Here is a 21,173-nt window from a genome sequence, read left to right on the forward strand (position 1 = left end):
GTGTGTGTGTGTGTGTGTGGACTGCTAACTCGGGCATTGACATTTATGGGCCTCTGATCTGTGCAGCACCAGAACAAAAAGGGGCCAAACTGCTATTAATTCTACGGTCACGTCACTTTAACGGGGGTCATTTACAGCACGCAGAAGAGATACGCTACACCGCACCTGTACATGGGAGAACACAGCTGGATATGTGACAGAACACACACACACACACACACACACACACACACACACACACACACACACACACACACACACACACTGCTGTAAACGTGACTTCTTTATTTACGTCTACAATACACTCAGTCATGCGTACACATGCTCAATGTTCACACACAAGCACGCATACACACATGTTTACACTTAAGCTAATTTCTGTCATTGCTGCGTCCTCCTGCTTGAAGACAGGCTGAAACGGTGGAGATCCTGAGAGCAATTCCTCTGCCACATACCTGTTTATTATCAGAGCTGAACCGTAGTGACAGTACAACGGCTCCAAAAAGCCCAGACGGGCAGAACGAGGAGACGCAGGACAGATCGCAGAGGCCTCTGGGAAAGAGCGCTCTGTGTGCGTGTGTATTACTAAACAAACAAAAAAATAATTTTTTTTTGTTTAGTATGTTTTTACACACTGTGTGTGTGTGGGGGGGGGGTTCAGAACTTCTTGGCCAGACAGGTACTTTCTTTCTTTAAAGGGGGTTTGTTTGTCACAGACACTCAAAAGCTTTTGGACCCTCACGTATAAGCTCAAATATAATACATCCTGAGACAAGGAGTGTTAAACAGCTGTCATTGACTGTGTGTGTGTGTGTGTGTGTGTGTGTGTGTGTGTGTGTGTGTGTGTGCATGCATGCATGCAACAGTGATACGGCATGAGTGAGGGTGATTCGGAGAGAGGGAGAGAAAGTGCGAGAGAGAGAGAGAGCGCGAGAGCGAGAGAGAGAGAGAGAAGAGGAGAAGATGGAGGGAGCAGCGTGAGATGTTTCGAGTCTCTGCGAGTGTGGGAGATGGGCGCTGTGAGATCTGGGTGCAGTGTTTGACGCTCACTTTACGCGCTTATTAACGGCCGCATTCATCGGCCCGACGGCGAACGTGTGTGTTGGAGTGAAGAGCAAAGCGTGGTGGCAGAATGAGTAAAAGCACAGAGCAGCTCTCCTACCTCCAGAGCAACACGAGTCTGTTCACGAGAGCAGGCTGGGATTCAGAAAGTTGCAAGTGTGTGTTGAGTGTGTGGGGCTGCGTAGGCCACAGCGGGAAGCGTGCCTCGCTCACCTTTCCTCTGGAGCAGGGCTCTCTCCTTCTGCAGGGTGTCCCTCTCCTTCACCAGAGCCTTCTTCTGCCTCTCCAGCTCGCTGCGCAGTACGTCTATACGCAAGCGCATGCCCTCCTGTGCCTTCTTCTGCAGACGGACGGGCGAGGGAGAGAGAGAGAGAGTCACACACACACACACACAGAGGGGGCGGTGGGAGAGAGACAGAGTTGATACACACACTCGGAGACTAGGTCGTATTTTATATATATATATATATATATATATATATATATATATATATCTCTCTCTCTCTCTCTCTCTCTCTCTCTCTCTCTCTTACTGATAATCCTGCCCTGTCTGACTGGCAGCTACTTATCTATTACGGAGAGGTAAGAGAAAAACCAAAAACAAGCCTGCCCAAGGAAGTCAAACCCCCAAACTCAAACAAGCATGCCCAGACGGAGCAGATACGCGTGGCTTAGGGAGCGCTGATTTAAGCTACCTATAGCACGGGAGAACGTTTGTAAAATATTTGATTTCTTTTGCTTGTAAAGCAAAGAAGAATCATTTAAGATGATTTTAGTACAGTGGGTGTTCGATGCGTTATGCTGCGTGTGCCCACATTTACAGTCATGTGATGGACAATAACGCCTTTTCTGAATGTGAATTATGATGGCAATTTAAATGTCGAAGGCCTTTTTAAATGACACTTCACCTCCGGTATTCTAGCTCAATGGTATCTTGGACTCCAACCCAGTGCACCGGCTAGGATGTATTCTATGTGTAAATGCCGTAAACGTAAATGCACTTTAGACCTGTTGCACTGGCAACCCGCTTAAGGTTAAACAGAGAAATGGCCTGCCTCTCTCTCTCTCTCTCCCTCTCCCTCTTCGCAAGAGGGATGCAGCAGGCATGGAGGAAAACCCAGACAAACGACAGCAGAGAACGAGGCAGAGAAAAAGCAAGAGAGTGTAAAAGACTGGAAGAGAGAAAGAGATGCAGATAAAGGGGAAGGTCATCTTTTCTGCTGAGCTCTTTGATCTGGTCCGGCGATGACTATCGTAATCCGCCACTATGAAGGCTAACCAGCCAGGGGGCTGCTTGATCAACAGATCAGTCTTTGTTCCTGAGCGCAGAGGTGCGCGTTTGCCAGGACCCCCGAGTGTGTGTTTTAGCACGCACGCGCACATTTATGAAGGACAAAAACCTGGACACATGGCGCAGTGATGCAGGTTTACACACTCGCTCTCTCACAGTCTCTCTGCCCCTCTCAGACACGTGGGGGGGGGGGTGATTGACAGCCCGATCAAGGAGACCATCTCGGGTCTCTAATCAGTTCGGCTGGAGAAGGGAGAGAGAGAGAGAGAGAGAGAGAGAGAGAGAGAGAGATGCTCAGAGGGAACTGATAGAGCCTCCATCCAAACAGCACCTTTACCCTCATACACCAGGCTGAGAGTCACACTCGCGTGCCACTTTCCACTGCCTTAGGCACGAAACACACACATACACACATACAAACAAACACCTCATGGACGAAACACTGTACAAACTACAGGTCGACTCCTAAAAGCACAGCCAGACGGGGAGTGTGTTTGCACCATTGGGTGATTTCCAAACTGACTTCACAGCCAGCAGGATGAGCGCACATACAGCCCTGGAACGTCCGGCACCTTTAACAAGGTCCAAGGAACAGCGGTGTGTGTGCGCGCGCGCGCGCGAGAGAGAGAGAGAGAGAGAGAGAGAGAGAGAGAGAGAGAGAGAGAGAGAGAGAGAGAAGCAAGCGAGGGAGAGCCAGTGTAAGAGTTCAGCTTGTTTCCACAGTAATGGGAGCAGAAGGGCAGTTATTCCACCTGCATGGCCAGAGCTGAAGCCCAATCCTGTTTAAAAGCATGGAACCTTAGAGAGCTGGACAAGCCCGGACCACAGGCGAGAGTTCGGGCTAGCGCTCGGGTTAGCTGTTTGGCTTAGCATTCAGGCTAGTACTTGGGCTGTGTGTAGTCTGGGCTAGCTTGCGCCTGCAGCAGCGCCAGGGCTAGTTCTCGGCCTAGCATTAATGCTAACAAAAACCCAGCACATGTGGCTCTGGCAACTGGACTACCTTTATGGTTTTAAAAATGGCCACCAAGAGGGTCTTGCGTACACCCACGATCTTAGATCCTCAGTACCGAATGCATATACTGCAGGAGAGCATACCAGAGTGTGTGTGTGTGTGCACGTGTTACAAGAGCACAGAAAAGTTCAAAAAGTTTATGTGCTTTATCAACCAGAGACAGAGAGCGAGCGAGAGAGGGAGAGAGAGAGAGAGCGAGAGAGAGAGATTTGTATGTGATGTTTAGACTTAGAGGAGGTGCTGTCATGAGCAGGAGTTCTGGGTTTTGAAGTATGTTGTTTACTTGAAACACTCCAACGTTCCAACGTTGCTTCCACAGCTGTGCAGACCACCAGCTCCCCAAAATTCCAAACACACTTCCTTTCCTCTGTGGGTTTGGCCCCTGAAGGTCACCGCGGGACAGAACGCCTGGGGAGGCGCTTCAGAGCCCACGTTGAGTCCCCCGATATCCACCTTAGCACAGGGCACAGCCTCCACCCACAACAGGACGCAACACTCGGACGCGTACAAGACCCGACCTCCACCCAAACGCATGGCCAGTGTAATACAAGACCCCGCAAAACACATACTCTGGACGCTGGCTACCCCATCATCCTGCACAGCTGGTTACTATAGAGCCAAGCTGGCTCTCTGCCCCCCCACACACACAACCCAACGTGTGTGTACACACTGCCAGCCAGCTCACAGGAAACCAGGCTACTCTAAAAACATTCAACACCCAGGACTGCTAGGACTTTAGGGGCTGTCTATTTTGTACCCAGACTGAGGGAACTGTACCGCTCTAGCCCTGACACGCAGATACACCACAGCTTGACACCAACTTCCTGCCTTCAGGCTCGCCCGGCCAGAAACATCTCTCAGGAGACGGGCCGTACGGATTTACTCCAAGCCCGGAGTCTCAGCTATGGGCTGGCTTGGCACTGGGGCTGCTGTGCCGGACGCGTCAGGCGTCTCACCCGGTCCGTGGAGTTGGCCGTCGCCCGCAGTTTCTCTTCGATCTCTTTGCCGATGTTTTGCACCGTGACCTGCGTCTGTTTGATTACCCTCTGGGCTGTGTGTAGTCTGGAGAGAGAGAGAGAGAGAGAGAGAGAGAGAGAGAGAGAGAGAGAGAGAGAGAGAGAGAGAGAGAGAGAGAGAGAGAGAGAGAGCGCGAGAGAGAGAGAGAGAGAGAGCGAGAGAGAGAGAGAGAGAGAGAGAGAGAGAGAGAGAGAGAGAGAGAGAGAGAGAGATGCAGGTCATTACTCAAGGAACACATTCTCCCACTGAAAATCAGAGACATTACTTCATTACAACTTGAGCAGCAAATACTTATGTAATAGTAGAGCTCTGATATAAAAGCAACTGGACTCTTCGAAGACAAAGACCACACACACACACACACACACACACACACACACACACAGATGTGAAGGAAACAAAAGTGATGTAAGATGAGCTAGTGACAGCCATGTTTTTGTAGCTGGCTGAGGCCTAACAAACCAAGTCTTAGCCGGTCTACACCACAGAGACCACCCCGAGGTCAGCTGGTCTACACCACAGAGACCACCCCGAGGTCAGCCGGTCTACACCACAGAGACCACCCCGAGGTCAGCCAGGCTACACCACAGAGACCACCCCGAGGTCAGCCGGTCTACACCACAGAGACCACCCCGAGGTCAGCTGGTCTACACCACAGAGACCACCCCGAGGTCAGCCGGTCTACACCACAGAGACCACCCCGAGGTCAGCCAGGCTACACCACAGAGACCACCCCGAGGTCAGCCGGTCTACACCACAGAGACCACCCCGAGGTCAGCCAGGCTACACCACAGAGACCACCCCGAGGTCAGCCAGGCTACACCACAGAGACCACCCCAAGGTCAGCCAGGCTACACCACAGAGACCACCCCAAGGTCAGCCAGGCTACACCACAGAGACCACCCCGAGGTCAGCCACGCCCCAAGGGTGCACCAACGCACAGAGAATAGCTATATCAGGTTAAACGAGTCCATGGAGATGGTTAAAACGTTACCATGGCGACGCACGTGTGTTTGTTTTTTACCGTACACTCCTGCGGTGTCGGTTACCCGCGTGTTCTTCTTCATCAGACTCGGCGGCAAGAACAAAGGGCTCCCTCTGTAATGTAAACAGCGCTGCGAGTCATATTCAACCCAGACGCCTCTTCACTCTTCAAAGCCAATTAGCACTAAACAAGAGTGAGGGCCTGTTTGTCTTAGAGCTGGCCAGCATGGCCACGCTTCCTCTGAACCCTAACTGCATAAAAGACCAATCAGCCGGTTAATACGGCTCTCGCACATGGTCTGACCCACCGGAGCAGTCGCTCGTGAGGTGAGAGAGAGAGAGAGGCAGGCTATTGTGCAGCAGAATGTAACATATTGAGAGTGAAGAGAGCACAAAACACCAAACACCTTCATCCTTCTCTATACCCCCCCCCCCCCCATGAAAATACTACTATGAGAAGGTCAGAAGCGCTGGCAATAAACACAGAAGGGAAAAAACAACAACCCCAATATCTTTCCAGTGATTCATTCATATTTAAATACTGACAAAAAATAAATAAATTCAATCCTGAACCTCAAGTCAAAAGACATCCCCACTTTTTCGCAATCTCGGAGCAACATCCTGCTGCCAGATTCCTGCGTAGAGCAGGAAAGGAACCCGGCAGGAGCAGGACAGGAGCAGGACAGGAGCAGGACCCTGGAGAGAGGTGCGGGGGGGTGTGCTCGCCACACTACATGGCTGGGGTGGAGGGGTTGAACTGCTCTCTCTGTCTCTATGTGTGTGTGTGTACGCGTGAGCGTCCGGCTAAAAGTTTGCTTTTCTCGTTAGCTCTGTTTACTCCGGGGGGGGGCTTCACTCGCTCCCCTCCTTTACTGCCTTCCTTCCTTCCTTCCTTCCTTTCCTCTTGGTGTTTCTCGCTCTCTCTCGCTCTCTCTCTCCCCCTCACTGACTGCAGGACTATTACATTCTTCCTGCCGTCCCGCAAGGACGTTCAGGAGTGCATATGGTTGCCACTGCGGACATAATAATAACACACGTAACAACCTTTATGGATCCCGGTGAGGCCCCGCCCACGAGAGCCGTAACAGCCCCCACGGCCTGCCAACGCACACGTTTACAGCGCTAACAGCCCCTGAACTGTCTGCCCGCCGTTCTGCTGCCTCCCTCAGGAGCTCCAACGCAACCACCCAGAGGAACAGAGACCTGCCAGAGCTTTAAGAGGAGGCGCGTCTCCGCTGCCTTCAGCCAGTCTCCCATTCCGCCACGTTCTGCACCTCCCTGTAATCCTCCTCTTCCGGCGGCGGCCCTTCCGGTGCTGAGAAAGAGTACGGGGTCACAGGCGGAGTGGGGTGCCTTGGTGGGTTTTTCCCCTCGGAAACCCCTAGGTGTTATGACATCACAGCGCATGATTCTCATTGGTGCGGTTACTGGCAGAATCTGAGCTAAACGCAAATCGTCCTGATTGGTGAAGGAAAAAGGATTTGCTGACAGACGTGGTCAAAGCCAATATCGTCACGGTGTTGTAGAACAGGCTATAACTTTCAACACGCACAGCGTGCCTGCCAAGGTCCTGCACTCCTGATATTCAAGAGTTCCTCAGCTTCGATTTCCGGATGCTTAGTGTCCTAATCCAGCCAGGACACAAGGCTGCTCAGTGTCCTTATGCCGCCAGATTTTAGCCACCGCTCCCCTGACACTGCCAACCTACCCACCCACCCACCCATTTTCCTCTCCCCAGACGTGTTAACATCGGCAGAAGCGATAACTCCCAGCGCCATCTTGCTCTGATCTTCACGCTGTGACGCTGAAACACAGCATCCTACACACCCACTTTCAGACCAGCCTTCACCTTCAGGAAGCTTTTCAGAACGCCCGCGCACGTCTTTCGGGGAGCGTGGACGTTCCTTTATATGTCTCAGGAGTAACCGAAAAGGCCAGTCTGCCACCTCCACGTGCCTCGCGCCTCCTGCTGACATCTACCTCAGCTCCACTGTCCTCTCGTTAGAGTTTAAGCGATGTGCCGTGCTGATACTACCTGCAAACATCAAGCCCAGTCTCATTTGACAGCTTTATCGCTGTGGTGACCGAGACGAAGGAATCCGATAGGCGGTCCCCCCCCCGCCCCGGTGAGCGGCGGTTATCGCATTTCACGCATTTCTGAGCGCTTATCAGCGCACCGCCCGCTGCTAGTCAGCCAATCAGGGGGGCATGGAGGGGTTACATAGAAACCCACGAATGCAAACAAATGCAAAACACGCAACCACCTTGAATCAAAACACAATCACGCCGACAAACACACATATACACCTTAGATCAAAACACAATCACACCAACAAACCTAAAATAACAGCAGTCCTATTTTTTGAGAATCATCAGTTAGCAATTGTTTGTTTCTCAACAGCCGGTAACTTTCGTGGTTTTGGCCTGAAGTGGCATTTTCCAGACGTTCATTTTCAGGACAGCGTGTCGCTTCCTAGCACGTGGCAGTGATGAGACGTAGAGGGTTGAGCAGTGAGCCACACGGAGTACCCCTACACCCAGCCAGACATCACCTCCCATTACCCACTCAGTTCACTTACATGTGCACTCTCTCGTGCGCACACACACACACCTCCCATTACTAACTCATTCACTTCACACAGACACACACACAAACCAAACCTTCTTTGCTGTGACTCTACAACCCTTTTACCTATGAACATTTGGGACACTCCGCAATCACCACACACACACACACACACTTCATTTGGGGTTTGTCCATTTTCATACTGTGCATTATTCTGTTACAAGAGTATCTGCCTCCCACTTAAAACATTTTTTTTTAAAAAGAATGCCGAAGAATAACACGTCTCGAGGATGTGAGAACGAACAAAAAAAAACACGGCAGCATCTAGAGTGGACCCCTAGCTGGTGCTCAGACAGTGCAGACAGGAGAATGTCAACACACACACACACACACACACACACACACACACACACACACACACACACACACACACACACACACACACACACACACACACACACACACACACACACCCGTGTTCTCCATCTGCAGTGGACTGATAAGTTGAGAATGTGTCCGATCTGCCGTGTTCCACCCTGCGGGCGGCGAGTCTTCCGACCACGAGCTGAAACAGCACCGCCAGCGCTGCCTCTCTACACCTTCGCCATCATTTACCGCTCGTGCTCTCGAGAAGACGCTCCAGGCAAAAACACAGGCTCCCGAAGGAATAAAAAACTGACCTCATGCTCACGCTGAGCCCGAGGGTCTGCGTGTGTAACGTGCCAGTCCGCTCGGTGAGAGTGAGCGGCGCACGCGCGCGCTCGCGCGCTCTCGTGCTTGGCGGCAGACCCGAGCTCACCCTCATCTCTGCTAGGGCTTTGTTTGCGTAGGCGCGCACTGTGATAAAAGGCACAGAGTGTGACTGCCACATGCACCAAATCCGTGAGTGCTTTTCCAAGTTCATTCAGCCGGCTCAGGCCGTGTGCAGACACACTTGTAAGTCGGGTCCTCATAAAGACACTTTAGCTGCGTGACAATACTCTTAATCACAAATACCGCACAAATAAGCCAAACCCCAATCCACCTCAGGCCGTGTGCAGGCCGTCGTCAGACGTGGCTGGAGTCCATCTCTCTTGCTTAATGTACAGTCGTCACGGTGACGGCTGGGACCTCTCTTTGCATTTATTTTCTTGTCGTTTGTTTGTTTGTGGAGCATGCCCGTCTGGACTGAGACTGTCAGGCAGACGCCTGCGCTTGACCAGGGCAGCCAGGCTCACAGCAATAGCTCCCGGGCTAGCCAGCGGCCTTGCACGCATCCCTGCTGAAACCTCACAGTCCTCCAGCTCCAGGAACACTGAACATGGTCATGTCTCTACTGTCTCTCTAATGTGCAGGTCACGTTCTGCTGGAAGAATGAGTTCAAGATCATCCCACAACACAATTATACGCAATATAGGGAAGAAAAGGGGGAGAGAGAGAGAGGGAGAAAGACCGACGAGAGGCTTGCTGGAGCGTAACAAGATCAAAGGCATTGCGGAGGAGGAGAGTGGTTTGTACCCGCTTTTAAAGAGCAGAAATACAGCTGTCAGGAGCAGATCAAAGACCGACACTACAGCTCAAACCCAAACCCAAACCCTTTAGGACCCAGATCCACCCAAACCCTGAAAACGTTGCATAAACACTTCCCGTGCAGGTAAGAAAGAAAACCGAGGGCTCACGCACATCTACCATCTCACCGGTCCATAAGCGCCACGCTGGAACCAGCGTCACCTGCCCAGACTGATGGATTCAGCAAGGTTTGAGAGACAAAAACTTGATCACAGACCTGAACTCCCAGTCGTCTCAGCGGGGGTTCAGTGTTGGCTTAGTGTTTATGGAGCAGAGGACGTCTTTAGAGTCTAATGACTAACATCGCAGCGGCGGATGGAGCTCTGACCCCAGGCCAGAGTTCCGCCACCCTCACAGGGGCAGTGATGACTTTACTGCCCCGCAGGACGGCACTCTGACGCATGCGCCCCACAGACAGACTGTGTTTGTTTTCATTCTTGGGGGCCCCGAGAGACCGTGCCTGGGCTCCACACTCTGCGTTGCAGTGCCAGAGGGTCTGGACGGGACCCGTTCAGACGCAAATGTGTTAATCCGGTCCAGAACCGCAACCTGACGCGCATCCAGGCGCTCCCACTCACCCGCGTAAAGGGCAGGAAAGGCACGTCGCCATGGCGCCCACTGCCTCCGGGCCTGCTGTACAGGAAGAGGAGCCAAACCCACATGCTAGCTTTCAGCACGGAGCTCCAATTATTTAAACTGAACAGGAAATAAACTAATTGATATATGAGCAGGCTGAAGATGAAATATCACTTGTGAGAATCATGTGAAACAAGACTGAAACCTCAATGAAATTATTACACGGTGAGTTGTCAGTTAGCTAATATGCTAATTAAACTTTACTCAACTGTACCACTACCTTCAAGAAACGAGCACTCTACTCTCTGATCCATCGGATTCACAGAGCTAATGAATCACCACTCTAACTAGATCAGTGAATCAGACGGATCAGTGAATCAGATGATTGATACGTTTTGCTCTGGCTCCTGACCAAAGTATTTCAGCTATGATGAACAACTGCCAAGCTGGCGAGATGGAGCGAGGCCGGCGAGAGACTCTCCTGTAAACCATCACAAGATGTTTCCATCATGAAAGAATGATGATGGGCACAAACCTGTCAGATCTCCTCCCATCACCTGTCCTGTCTCAAACGCACACGCGCTCCCGTACGGAAACACGCGGAAACCGTAAGAGTGAACGATGGATCCCCCTTCCTTTCTGAAGCTCCGTAACAGTCACTGGTAAATAACTCAGCCGCTCACCCGGAGATGCCAGATGTTGCCCTCCCAGACATGGCTGTTCTCATCCACGGTACTCTAATACGGGACGGCGCTCTTACCCACGATACGCCAACACTGGACAGAGCTCTCGGTAACGGGACATTGTAACAGTGTTCTGATTAACAATACGTTGTAATACCATTCTGACTGATGATGATTTTTAATGCTGTTTTCCAATTACCAACACTAACGGCGTTCCCAGATTAACGATACACATTAACGGTGTCCTGTGATTAACGATACGGCCCAACGTTGTGCTCTGACTGATGGCCCATCGTAATGCCGTCTTGATTAATAAACGGTAACAGCATCTGCCGGTCCTTTGGTTAATGATCCGAACCAGGGAGGGACTCTCCCTCCCTGTCGGCCCTGCGGGGTAGCTGCGATGATGCATCAGGCTCAGGAAAACCGATAGCTCGCTGGCATCAATGAAAAATACCAGCTTCCGCAGCGCCGATAACAACCACACCCGCCCTCGTCCATTACGGTCCAAGAAAGCGCAGAGCCCGAGCCTTCTAAGGGTCACGGACCAGCGGCTCTCCACGTCACACAAAAACTAAATAATTTCTATAAAGTTCCTGGCAGAAAAAAAAAACTACACAGCCCAAACGAGTCGTGCAGACAGAGGAAGGGGATGAAGTGAGCTCAAAAACATCTCAAACGGGTTGTGAAGACAGAGGCGGAGGCTGAAATGAGCTCAAAAGGAGAAGCAGGGATCGACCACCACTACGCTCCAGGCCCGATTTAGACCCAGTGATGGACTACACACCCCACAAGACTACACAACCTTCACACTCCATGCCTTTAACAACCCAGGGCAAGAGAGATTCCCTAAAAGCAAAAGAAGATGGAGAGAGAGAGTGAGAGAGAGAGAGAATGATGAGAAGGAGGCAAGATGAGACGCTGTGAGACATTCCCAAACCAGAGCTCGCCGTAACCTTTAAATTAAACAAGGTGTGGGTGTGAGTCGAACCAGACAAAGCTGATCGTGTTGAGGCAACACCTTCCCTTGAGGTCTGTTGGTCTATTTTTCATGTCTTTGTGTAAACCACATCCAAGCAGGATATCACTGATAAACTCTGCTGGGCTTCCACTTACCAAAGAAGAATGCCCAGTTCAATGCCAAGTACAATGCTGCCATCTGGAGGAGCAGCACCGCTACAGCAGGATGAAAGTGGACCAAGTCCCTATAGAAGCGTTGGAGCAGTTTGCTTTAAAAAGCCAGGCTTTAAAACGCTTACCCCTGATGTCTCTTCTTTTACGCAGTGACTTTACAACCTTGGGTCACCTCTGGCACAGAGATAAGACAGACCTGGCTGAATACAGCTCACGATGCCGTCATAACCCTGCAAGGGTCAGATATGACCATTTCACCGGTGACGCAGACACACCGTTTCGCCGCTTAGTGGAATTGCCTTGTTTAAGCTGTGTTCACTTTTTGACCTCAGCTGCTCATGAGATAGCACTCACAGTACGCACCCTGTAACCACAACAGGGGAGCACTCAGTTCTGATTTGATTACAACAGGACAATTTCCCAATCTGCCATATTTCTGAGTAAAACAGGATATCTGAGAGGAATTTCGCCAGGTGTTGGGGGGCAGGACATGACATGACTGGTTAATATTACGCATCCCACCTGTTTGGCATTGAAGACATCCGAGTGAAAAGTAAATATTGACAACATTTGGCTTACTTTGAAAGGAAAACGACGTTTAATGTGTAAATATGTTGGGGGGGGGGGGGGGAACCAACAAGTCGGTACTTGAAACCAGTGCTCAGGTGCGCCGCTTTAGCGAGGGCTGACCCTCAGCCGCACGTACCTCAGGAGAGAGAAGACGCTGTAGGAGTTTCTCACAGAGCTCTGGTCAACCTGCAGCATGCTTTTCTTTCGCTCCGAGTTGTCCTTGGGGGAGGGACAGACAGAAAACAAACGCTGTTCAGAAGCCCATGCCACCTCGGGAGGAAATCGGAGGTGTGGAGCAGAGCTCTGAGAAAGCACGCCAGAACGACAGGCAAGAAAGAGGGAAGAACCGACATGCTGTTATGTGCAATTAAAGGTTTAAAGGACAGCATCGGGTGGTACCTTCAGATCAAAGTCGGCTGTGTAGTAGCCATCATTTAGTCCAAATATGATCTCGTTCGGATACCTGGACCGGATCTGAGGAGGAAAAAGAGGGGAGAGGGGGTGAGAGATGGATACAGAGAGAGAGAGAGAGAGAGAGAGAGAGAGAGAGAGAGAGAAGGACGGATGGATGGAGAAAAAGATGAATGGAGAGAGGAATATAAACACAGACTCAGAAGCAAGGAAGCAAAAAACACAAATAGCTGAAACTCACTGAGGTCTCAATGAAGGAAAAAAAACAAACAAAAACAATTCTGGGGAAATTACAACAATTTAGACAAAAAAGACACAAGGACAAATAATGTCCAAGCACTTAACAAATACATTTAAATTCCACATGAATTCTAAATAAAGCCAATAGAATTGTCCATTGAAGATCTCCTAACTGTGACGCTGGCGGCCAGCAGGGAGCAAGAGGTGAGTGAGAGATTATTATTCTCCGCGACAGCTGGCCTCGAGAACTCGGGCCAAAAAAAAGCTGACAGTGCACCGGGAAGAGTTCAGTGTGCAGAATAAACGCAGGACAGCGGGAACCTGTGGGCTTAAATAGTGTGGAGAACAATTGAGCCATGTAATAACTAATAGGTGGATGATTGGGACAAGTGTGTGTGTGTGTGTGTGTGTGTGTGTGTGTGTGTGTGTGTGTGTGTTTGTTTGTGTGCGCCTCCTGCAGGGTGCCCACGCACCATCACACAGACCCACTACAATTACTGGGCAGGGGAGGGGAATAAAACCAAATAAAGTCGCTCGTGACACTAAAACATACAAGTGAGACGTTTCTCCTGCCACTGAGAGACCCTCTCCTTTGGTTCTGAGCAGGTGTCACTTCCCTGACATGGAATCAAGGACTTATAAGTTCAATCTTCAAAACCGGAGAGAAGCTCAACACCAGCACTTATTGAGGCACGGGGGAGCAGGAATATGGAGGAGATTCTGTGCAGCACTTTAAATTCAAGCATTCTAAAACATCCCTATTAAGCGCAATGTCTTTGGTAGAAGTCAAATTGGATATTTAACAAATCACCACAACTGAGATGCTAAACACAAAGTTTGCTTTTGACACCAGAAAAAACACACTAATACTCAAACATATGACCAAATGCAAACGACATCTACAGAGATGTGCGGCATTAAAAAATTGCCAGTAAATGAGCAGAATTCTTCTCTCAGGAGCGCGGAGCGCAAGAGGGCCCCTGCTCACGCCCAGCTCCAACAACTATACAGACAAACTGGCAGAGACGTCAGCTGGTCTGATAACGCAGACAGCCTGGTTGTGGTGTCCCCTCCTGACAGGGGCTTAGCAGCGGACTCTGCGCCTGCCAGAGCAGCAGTGCTGCACCCGGGGCCCTGAACGCCACTGAAAACGCCCGAACCAGAGTGAACTCGTGAGATTTCATAAAGGATCCAGGTCACACATTTAGGTCAGGCACAAAATGAAGGCAACCCTGCCCATCATTGTTGCGGATCATCAGGACAAAACGCAAAGAGCTTTCCGCACCAGAAAACGAAACATTTAAGATGAAGATTCCAATTCGAATTGGTCTTAAAAGCATTTGAACCAATGGTTAAGCCAACTGCTCTTTAGAGCAGTGAAGTGTGAGGTCCGCTTACAAATCTTGATTATGGGAAATGGTTTCAGCAACCAAATGAGTCCTTGCGTGCAGAGTTTTGAGTGAAAACAAAAGAACTTAAAAGTTTATACAAACAGTGCATGCATGGCAGAATGAGAAACATATCTATTCATTATAAAGGATGCGGAAAAGGGAAAATCTGATCCTGGAAATATTTAAACATGTGACCCCCACGCACACCTTTATAAAGGTGGACCTGAGCTAGGCTACCCCAGATTTACCAACAGCTCAACAAACCCCCTGATACACACACAAAAATATATCAGTACACATCTCAGACTTGGAACCATACAAACATAAACCTGATAAGTAAGACCAAACCACACGGAAAAGTAAGCAATTCATTGGGAATTTTAAATGCCAATAATAAGTAGACGGCGGTGGACTAGCTGAGAAATGTTTTTAATTTAAAAAATAAAACTGAGACCCAGCATGTGGAAGTCTGTGTAATCCATCTGGCTAGACACCTTCAGAGTTAAGAAATCTGCCAATGGTGCAAAACAACACACCCAAAACAGAACTGATGCTGCAAAGAACTCATTCCCAAAACTAAAGTTAAATGTCCTGGATTTTGCAGCCTGTCATGTTCAGAAATGACTACAAAAATTGCTGGACATTAGCTGGACAATACACCCTCGTCTGCCACCAGAAAAGAGACAGTGGGTGACAATGTCAGGACACACACACACACACACACACACACACACACACACACAGTTATGTGCTAAATAATAGCAGTCATAACATCACTAATGTATTCAATTACTGATTTTGGCAGAACAGTTCATGACTAGGTGTACCGGAGTAATGGCCAACCAACAGAATCAACAGTCATGACATGCACGCTGCTAATTGGGTGTAATTGACTCCTTTAATGAAAGGGGCGTGTTCAAATTAATAGCAGTGTGGAGTTCAATTAGTGAGGTCATTCATTCTATGAAGAAACAAGTGTCAATTATGGCCCTTATTTAAAGAAGGAGGGCAGCAAATTTTGTACCTGCTGGTTTTAGCTCTTGCTCAGTGAGTAAAATCGTTCCAGACATTGTACCGAAGGAAAAAGAAGAAGTTGATTGGAGAGGGGAAAACATATAAAGAAGTGCAGAAAAGAATTGGCTGCTCAGCTAAAATGATCTCAAATGCTTTAAAATGGCAAACAAAACCTGAAACACATGGTAGGAAAAGAAATACTACCATCCACGTAGATCATAGAATAACAAGAACGGCAAAGAAGTATTCAGTGATCAGCTCCAGGGAAATCAAAGAAGATCTTCAGTTACCTGCGAGTACTGCAACAATCAGAAGACGCCTACGTGAAGCCAAACTAGGGCAAGAAACCCTCGTAAAGTACAGTTGCTGAAAAAAACAGGTGTTGAAATGGTTACAGTTTGCCAAAGAACACACTGACTGGCCTAAAGAGAAGTGGCACAACATTCTATGGACAGACGAGAGCAAGATTGTTCTTACTGGGTCTAAAGGCCACAGACAGTTTGTGAGACGACCCATAAACACTGAATTCAAGCCATAGTACACTATGAAGACTGTAAAACATGGAGGTGCAAGCATAATGGTTTGGGGATGTTTCTCATACTTTGTAGTCTGACCCATTTATCATATACCAGGCACCATGGACCAGTTTGAATATATCAAATTACTGAAAGAGGTCATGCTGCCTTATGCTGAAGTAGAAATGCCCTTGAAATGGATGTTTCAGCAGGACAACGACCCCAAACACACCAGCAAGCAGGCAACATCCTGGTTCCAGACCAACAAGATTGATGTTATGAAGTGGCCAGCCCAATCCCCAGACCTCAATCCGATTGAGAATTTGTGGAGTGACATCAAAAATGCTGTTTTTGATGCAAAACCCAAGAATGCAGAAGAACTGTGGAATGTAGTCCAGTCATCTTGGGCTGAAATATCTGTTCGCAGGTGTCAGATGTTAGTTGACTCCATGCCACACAGATGTAAAGCAGTTATCAGAAATATATATACACACACCCACACACACTCTTACTACTGCAAAAACACTTTCAGTCTGCTGTACCTTATTCATTCATCAGCCTTTGTTTGACTTATTTTAGTTATTAACATTTTCCACAGACTCCGCTAGGTGCAGTTGACTTATATTAATCATTATTCCTTCATTATTCTTTCATACACTCAGACGCTGTAACCCACGCTTTGGCCACACCAATGTGCCATCATCTGTTATGCCAGTAAAGCACCTTGAACTGAACTGAGACAGAAAGGGCTGTATAATACCACATTACCATAAACACACATGCGTAGCATATACAGAGGGAAAAGTGTGTTGCAGAGATTTTTCAAAAGGCTTCTGATTCATTGTGGCACAAAGGATTATTCATAAATAAAATGAATAGAAATTCAGATTAAGGGGCATAATATGCTCACTACAAAAGCCTCTCAATTTTAGACACTTAATATAATAATTAGGCCCTTGCAATACATAGGAATTAAACAAAAATAATCAATTTGCAAAATGAACCCAAATTCCAAGGGGGAAAAAAAAGGTGTCCTCGTGTGTGTGTGTGTGTGTGTGTGTGTGTGTGTGTGTGTGTGTGTGTGTGTGTGTGTGTGTGTGTGTGTGTGTATGTGCACTGTCTCTACCTGCTGTCCTGTGTAGCGTAGGCCATCCAGGTTGACCTTCCACTCTATGAGCAGCTGGTACTGCTCAGACCTGCCGCCCCAGATCCGCACCACAAAACACGACACCGAAGTGTCCAGCAGCTCCGGCAGCATGGCAAAGTCCAGGCTCCGCCATGTCGGGTTCTGAACACACGCGCAGACACACGCAGACATGCACAAATTATGCAGCAGCTGTCCACCTTTGTAAAAATCATAAGATGACAATTATAGGTCACTTTAAATACTAAAAGCTGATATTAGGAGAAATATTTTGAATTATCTGAAACCTAAATAAATGACACCTAAAATATTTGAACAAGCTTGACAAAACTGTCTAGTATACATAACTGCAGAACCCAAACAGGATATGAAAACGTTACTAATCAAGAGTCTTGTTGGCACTATCAGCAATATCTCAATGGGGAGAAGAGAGAGAGCGAGAGAGACAGACAGAGGGGAAGGAAGATAGAGGCAGAGAGTAGCCAAGACCAAAAAAGGTCAGAAGAAGAAAGAGGAGGAATAGAGGCAAACAATAGAGAAGGAAGACAGAGTGTGCAAAAACAGGAAGGGAAGCAGGGCAGGAAAAGAGCAGAAGGCCCCGGGGGGGAGGCAGGCGGGCAGACAGGCCCCGGGGGGGAGGCAGGCGGGCAGACAGGCCCCGGGGGGGAGGCAGGCGGGCAGACAGGCCCCGGGGGGGAGGCAGGCGGGCAGACAGGCCCCGGGGGGGAGGCAGGCGGGCAGACAGGCCCCGGGGGGAAGGCAGGCGGGCAGACAGGCCCCGGGGGGAAGGCAGGCGGGCAGACGGGCCCCGGGGGGGAGGCAGGCGGGCAGACAGGCCCCGGGGGGGAGGCAGGCGGGCAGACAGGCCCCGGGGGGAAGGCAGGCGGGCAGACAGGCAGGCAGGCCAAAGAGAAGCCCACCTGTAGCTTCCCCAAAACTACACAGGGCTAAGATGTCATCATCAGCAGTGGGCAGCAGTGAAACAGGCCTGCTGGGCTGTGTGGCCTGTGTGCAGGTGTGGTTATTGCAGTTATTGCTTTTCAAGAAGTCATTTTCCTAGAGGTTCCTACATCGGTGACCTCGATTTGTTCAGTAAAGGTACCATGCATTTGGTAAATAAAACTGTTTATTATGACTCCAATGAGCAGCAGATGGCATTTTAGGAGTCTTTCATGCATAAACTCAGATCATCCCAAAGGGTTTACAACCATATCCTTGCAACCCCACAGTGCAGCCAGGATGGAGGGGAGGTCCAGGAGGACTGTTTGGGGTGGATGGGGACCCGCCATCCAAAAACTACAGCAGGATGAGGCCGCGTTGGACATGATCACACGGTGATCACGTGCAATCGTGATGTTCGGACATGCCTGACATGTTACCAATGACACTGCAATGCTGCTATATTAATCTGACACCTCCTACACACTGGAGGGTGAAATATCCATTGCTGGAGGATCGCGTAGAAATAAAGGTTACAGGACGGTGCTCACCAGAGAGTCTCGGATCACCTCACTGCGGTAAAAGTCTGCCAGGGGAAAATGGAGAGAGGACAAATTAGTCACGCATGGCGGAAGTGTTTGGTAGGCATTCTCTCTGTAGTACGAAACCGCACAACACTTGCATAGATCTGTAAAATGGTACACATATAAACGCGCCCTTAGTCTATGTACACATTGCCATCCTGAGGTGGCTCAAACCTGTTCTTTTTCGGGGCTGCTTCTACACACCGACCTTTTCGAATCGGATTTTAAAGCTGAACGGGGCGTGTTACCGCGGTGCCCTCTGAAGGTAACAGCGAGAGAGGTACTCAAACAGTAAGCCGCACATCCACTGTCCGGGACGTCGGCAACAACGCGGAGGGAGAGGGAGAGGACGAGCAGTACAGTCACCTCTGCATATGCGGTCATCCAGACACAAGTGCAGCGTGAAGTAGGTGTCAAGGAGGGGAGAGTCGTTTCGGTTCACAATGTTCCGCGCTGCAATGCTTCGCAGGTGACGCAGACGTCTCTGTGGGACAGGGGGGAGGCAGGAGGCAATAGAGATGTTATCAGTGTGTAATGTGCTAAGCTGACAGCACCATTTCATGCAGACCATTAGGCTCCAACCCTTCTGTTGTTCCATGGAAATCTGCCTTCAGGGAGAAAGTTTCAACACCAACCCCTGGGAGCCTAGAGAACCACGGAATAAATACACAGTAAGACCGAGGGTAAAATGAAAGCGCTCAGTGAATTTGGAAAATGTGTAAATGTTGTAAGAATAATGAAGCACTCAATTACTCAAAGTGTTTCTCAAAGTCATTCAATAAATCTTCTGGTGCCAGTATATTTGTAGAGTCAAACCCCTGCGCTTTGCCACGCATATTAACTTACATGACACAGGAAAAATTCTGCAGTGTCAGAGGCACTGAAAAGCAGACCATCACCTAAATCATGTCAAACAGAAGCTTCTTGGCCATGTCTACGAGTCTGCTTTGAGAGCCCCGAGAGCCCAGGAGAGTAGAATAAATCCACAGGCCCCACCCTCAGTGACAAAATAACGGCCCGAATGTCACACCGTGAGCGTAACACAACTGCTGCTCCCCTTCCAGTGTTCACGAGGGTTTGCACTCATGTTAAGACCTGGCCAAAGCGACACTGGTACATGAAACCAGACAAAACTCCTTTGGTGTTGTATCGTGGTGTTGGTAGCACGAACATGGGGCTCTCCACCGTGCTGGGCCATGACGTCACGCTGAACGGTAGATGCCAGACTCAACCGGGACAGCGTTGGAAGAGGACGACGGCACCAATAACACGGAAGGTGTGTGGAATCTGGTTTAAACGGAGATCGGTGAGGGGGATCTGACCCCAGGATGTGTGGGAAACGTGTGCGAGCTGAGATCTGCCTTCGGGGCACAAAGGTGCCGGGAGAGCCGGGCCTGCTGACGCTTTGTCTCACCAGCCTCCTCCAGCAACACTGCCCTTCAGGCATTAGGGCACAAATATGAGTCATGGGGTTCCTTAAAGGATTAACAGCTACTGAAACAAAAGCTCATTTTGTTCAGGGGAAGTTTTTTTTTTTTTTTTTCCTCCCCTCTATGCACGCCACCCTGAACATAAAATACCAAAAAAGAATCAATTTGCATGAGGGTTTTTGTTTTTGAAGACAGGAAGGCTGAAAGGTAGACTCCATTTTGGAGACCCCGAAGAGAGTCAGACTGGAAGGTCAGGAGATGCTACACGCAGAGAAATACAGCAAGACTCGTCATTCATGGCCAAAGAACACAAAGCCCACTGTATTAAAATACAAAAACTCAGACATGTCCCTCAACCATTTCACTGTGCAGCAGTTTCGAAACTGTCCTGTCAAGCGCAACAAAGCATAACGCACAGGAGTCTAATAGACTTTGTCTCAGACAGCCTGACACGTAAAGAATGACAGAAGAGCAGTGGCTGTTGTAATAGCCACTTTCTGAGAAATTGAACTGCTCACAGGTCTGACTTTCCCTGAGATTCTGTGATCTGTAAAATGTGGGCTTCACTAACTCTACTTCATGTTTCCTGAAACTTGGCTCAGTGAAACTCAAGGGGATCCACCACCCCCCTTACATAGCCTTCATTTACTTTACCCATCTTGAATAGAACACAGTCGTTGTATTATGCTGCATATAAGATAAACACATGAGTAGACCATTATACTGGCGCTATGGTGGTTTATTGCACCACACAGCAGAGACCTCTTTGTTTATTCGCTTGAATATGTGCCATTTAAGGCACAATAACTGAACATAGTGATAATGCAGTTTACATAAGCCGACAGTGGCACTGACATCACCAGCAATCCACTCATTCACTAACTAAAGTTACAAGCTACTGACGTCACCTTTAAGATTTAATAACCTACCTAACGCTAGCTAGTTATGGACAGTCAACTTGCTGCTTGGTCTTTTTATTTTTTTTATTTTTTTTTTTGTGGAAAGAGTTTCCGATTAAAAACTGAAGCACTGACAGCCGTCATTTCGGAATATCTTGCGGTG

The 21,173-nt window shown here is 49.1% G+C and overlaps 1 protein-coding gene across 3 annotated transcripts in view; it reads right to left on the minus strand.

Annotated features, from left to right (window-relative positions):
* The window catches only part of uvrag (UV radiation resistance associated gene), a 72,096-nt gene that overhangs the window by 49,819 nt on the left and 1,104 nt on the right, over positions 1–21,173 (minus strand). For all 3 annotated transcript variants that reach the window (XM_027029229.3, XM_035535564.2, XM_035535563.2), the window contains exons 2-8: positions 19,048–19,165; positions 18,649–18,683; positions 17,141–17,302; positions 12,843–12,917; positions 12,580–12,662; positions 4,322–4,427; positions 1,276–1,402 (exon numbers count right to left, since the gene is read on the minus strand). In XM_027029229.3, coding sequence (XP_026885030.2) covers positions 1,276–1,402; positions 4,322–4,427; positions 12,580–12,662; positions 12,843–12,917; positions 17,141–17,302; positions 18,649–18,683; positions 19,048–19,165 — 706 coding nt within the window. The remainder of the gene's footprint in view (positions 1–1,275; positions 1,403–4,321; positions 4,428–12,579; positions 12,663–12,842; positions 12,918–17,140; positions 17,303–18,648; positions 18,684–19,047; positions 19,166–21,173) is intronic.

The sequence above is a fragment of the Electrophorus electricus genome, chromosome 19 (assembly GCF_041902795.1).
Source record: "Electrophorus electricus isolate QZ-2024a chromosome 19, ASM4190279v1, whole genome shotgun sequence".
Lineage (NCBI taxonomy): Eukaryota > Metazoa > Chordata > Actinopteri > Gymnotiformes > Gymnotidae > Electrophorus > Electrophorus electricus.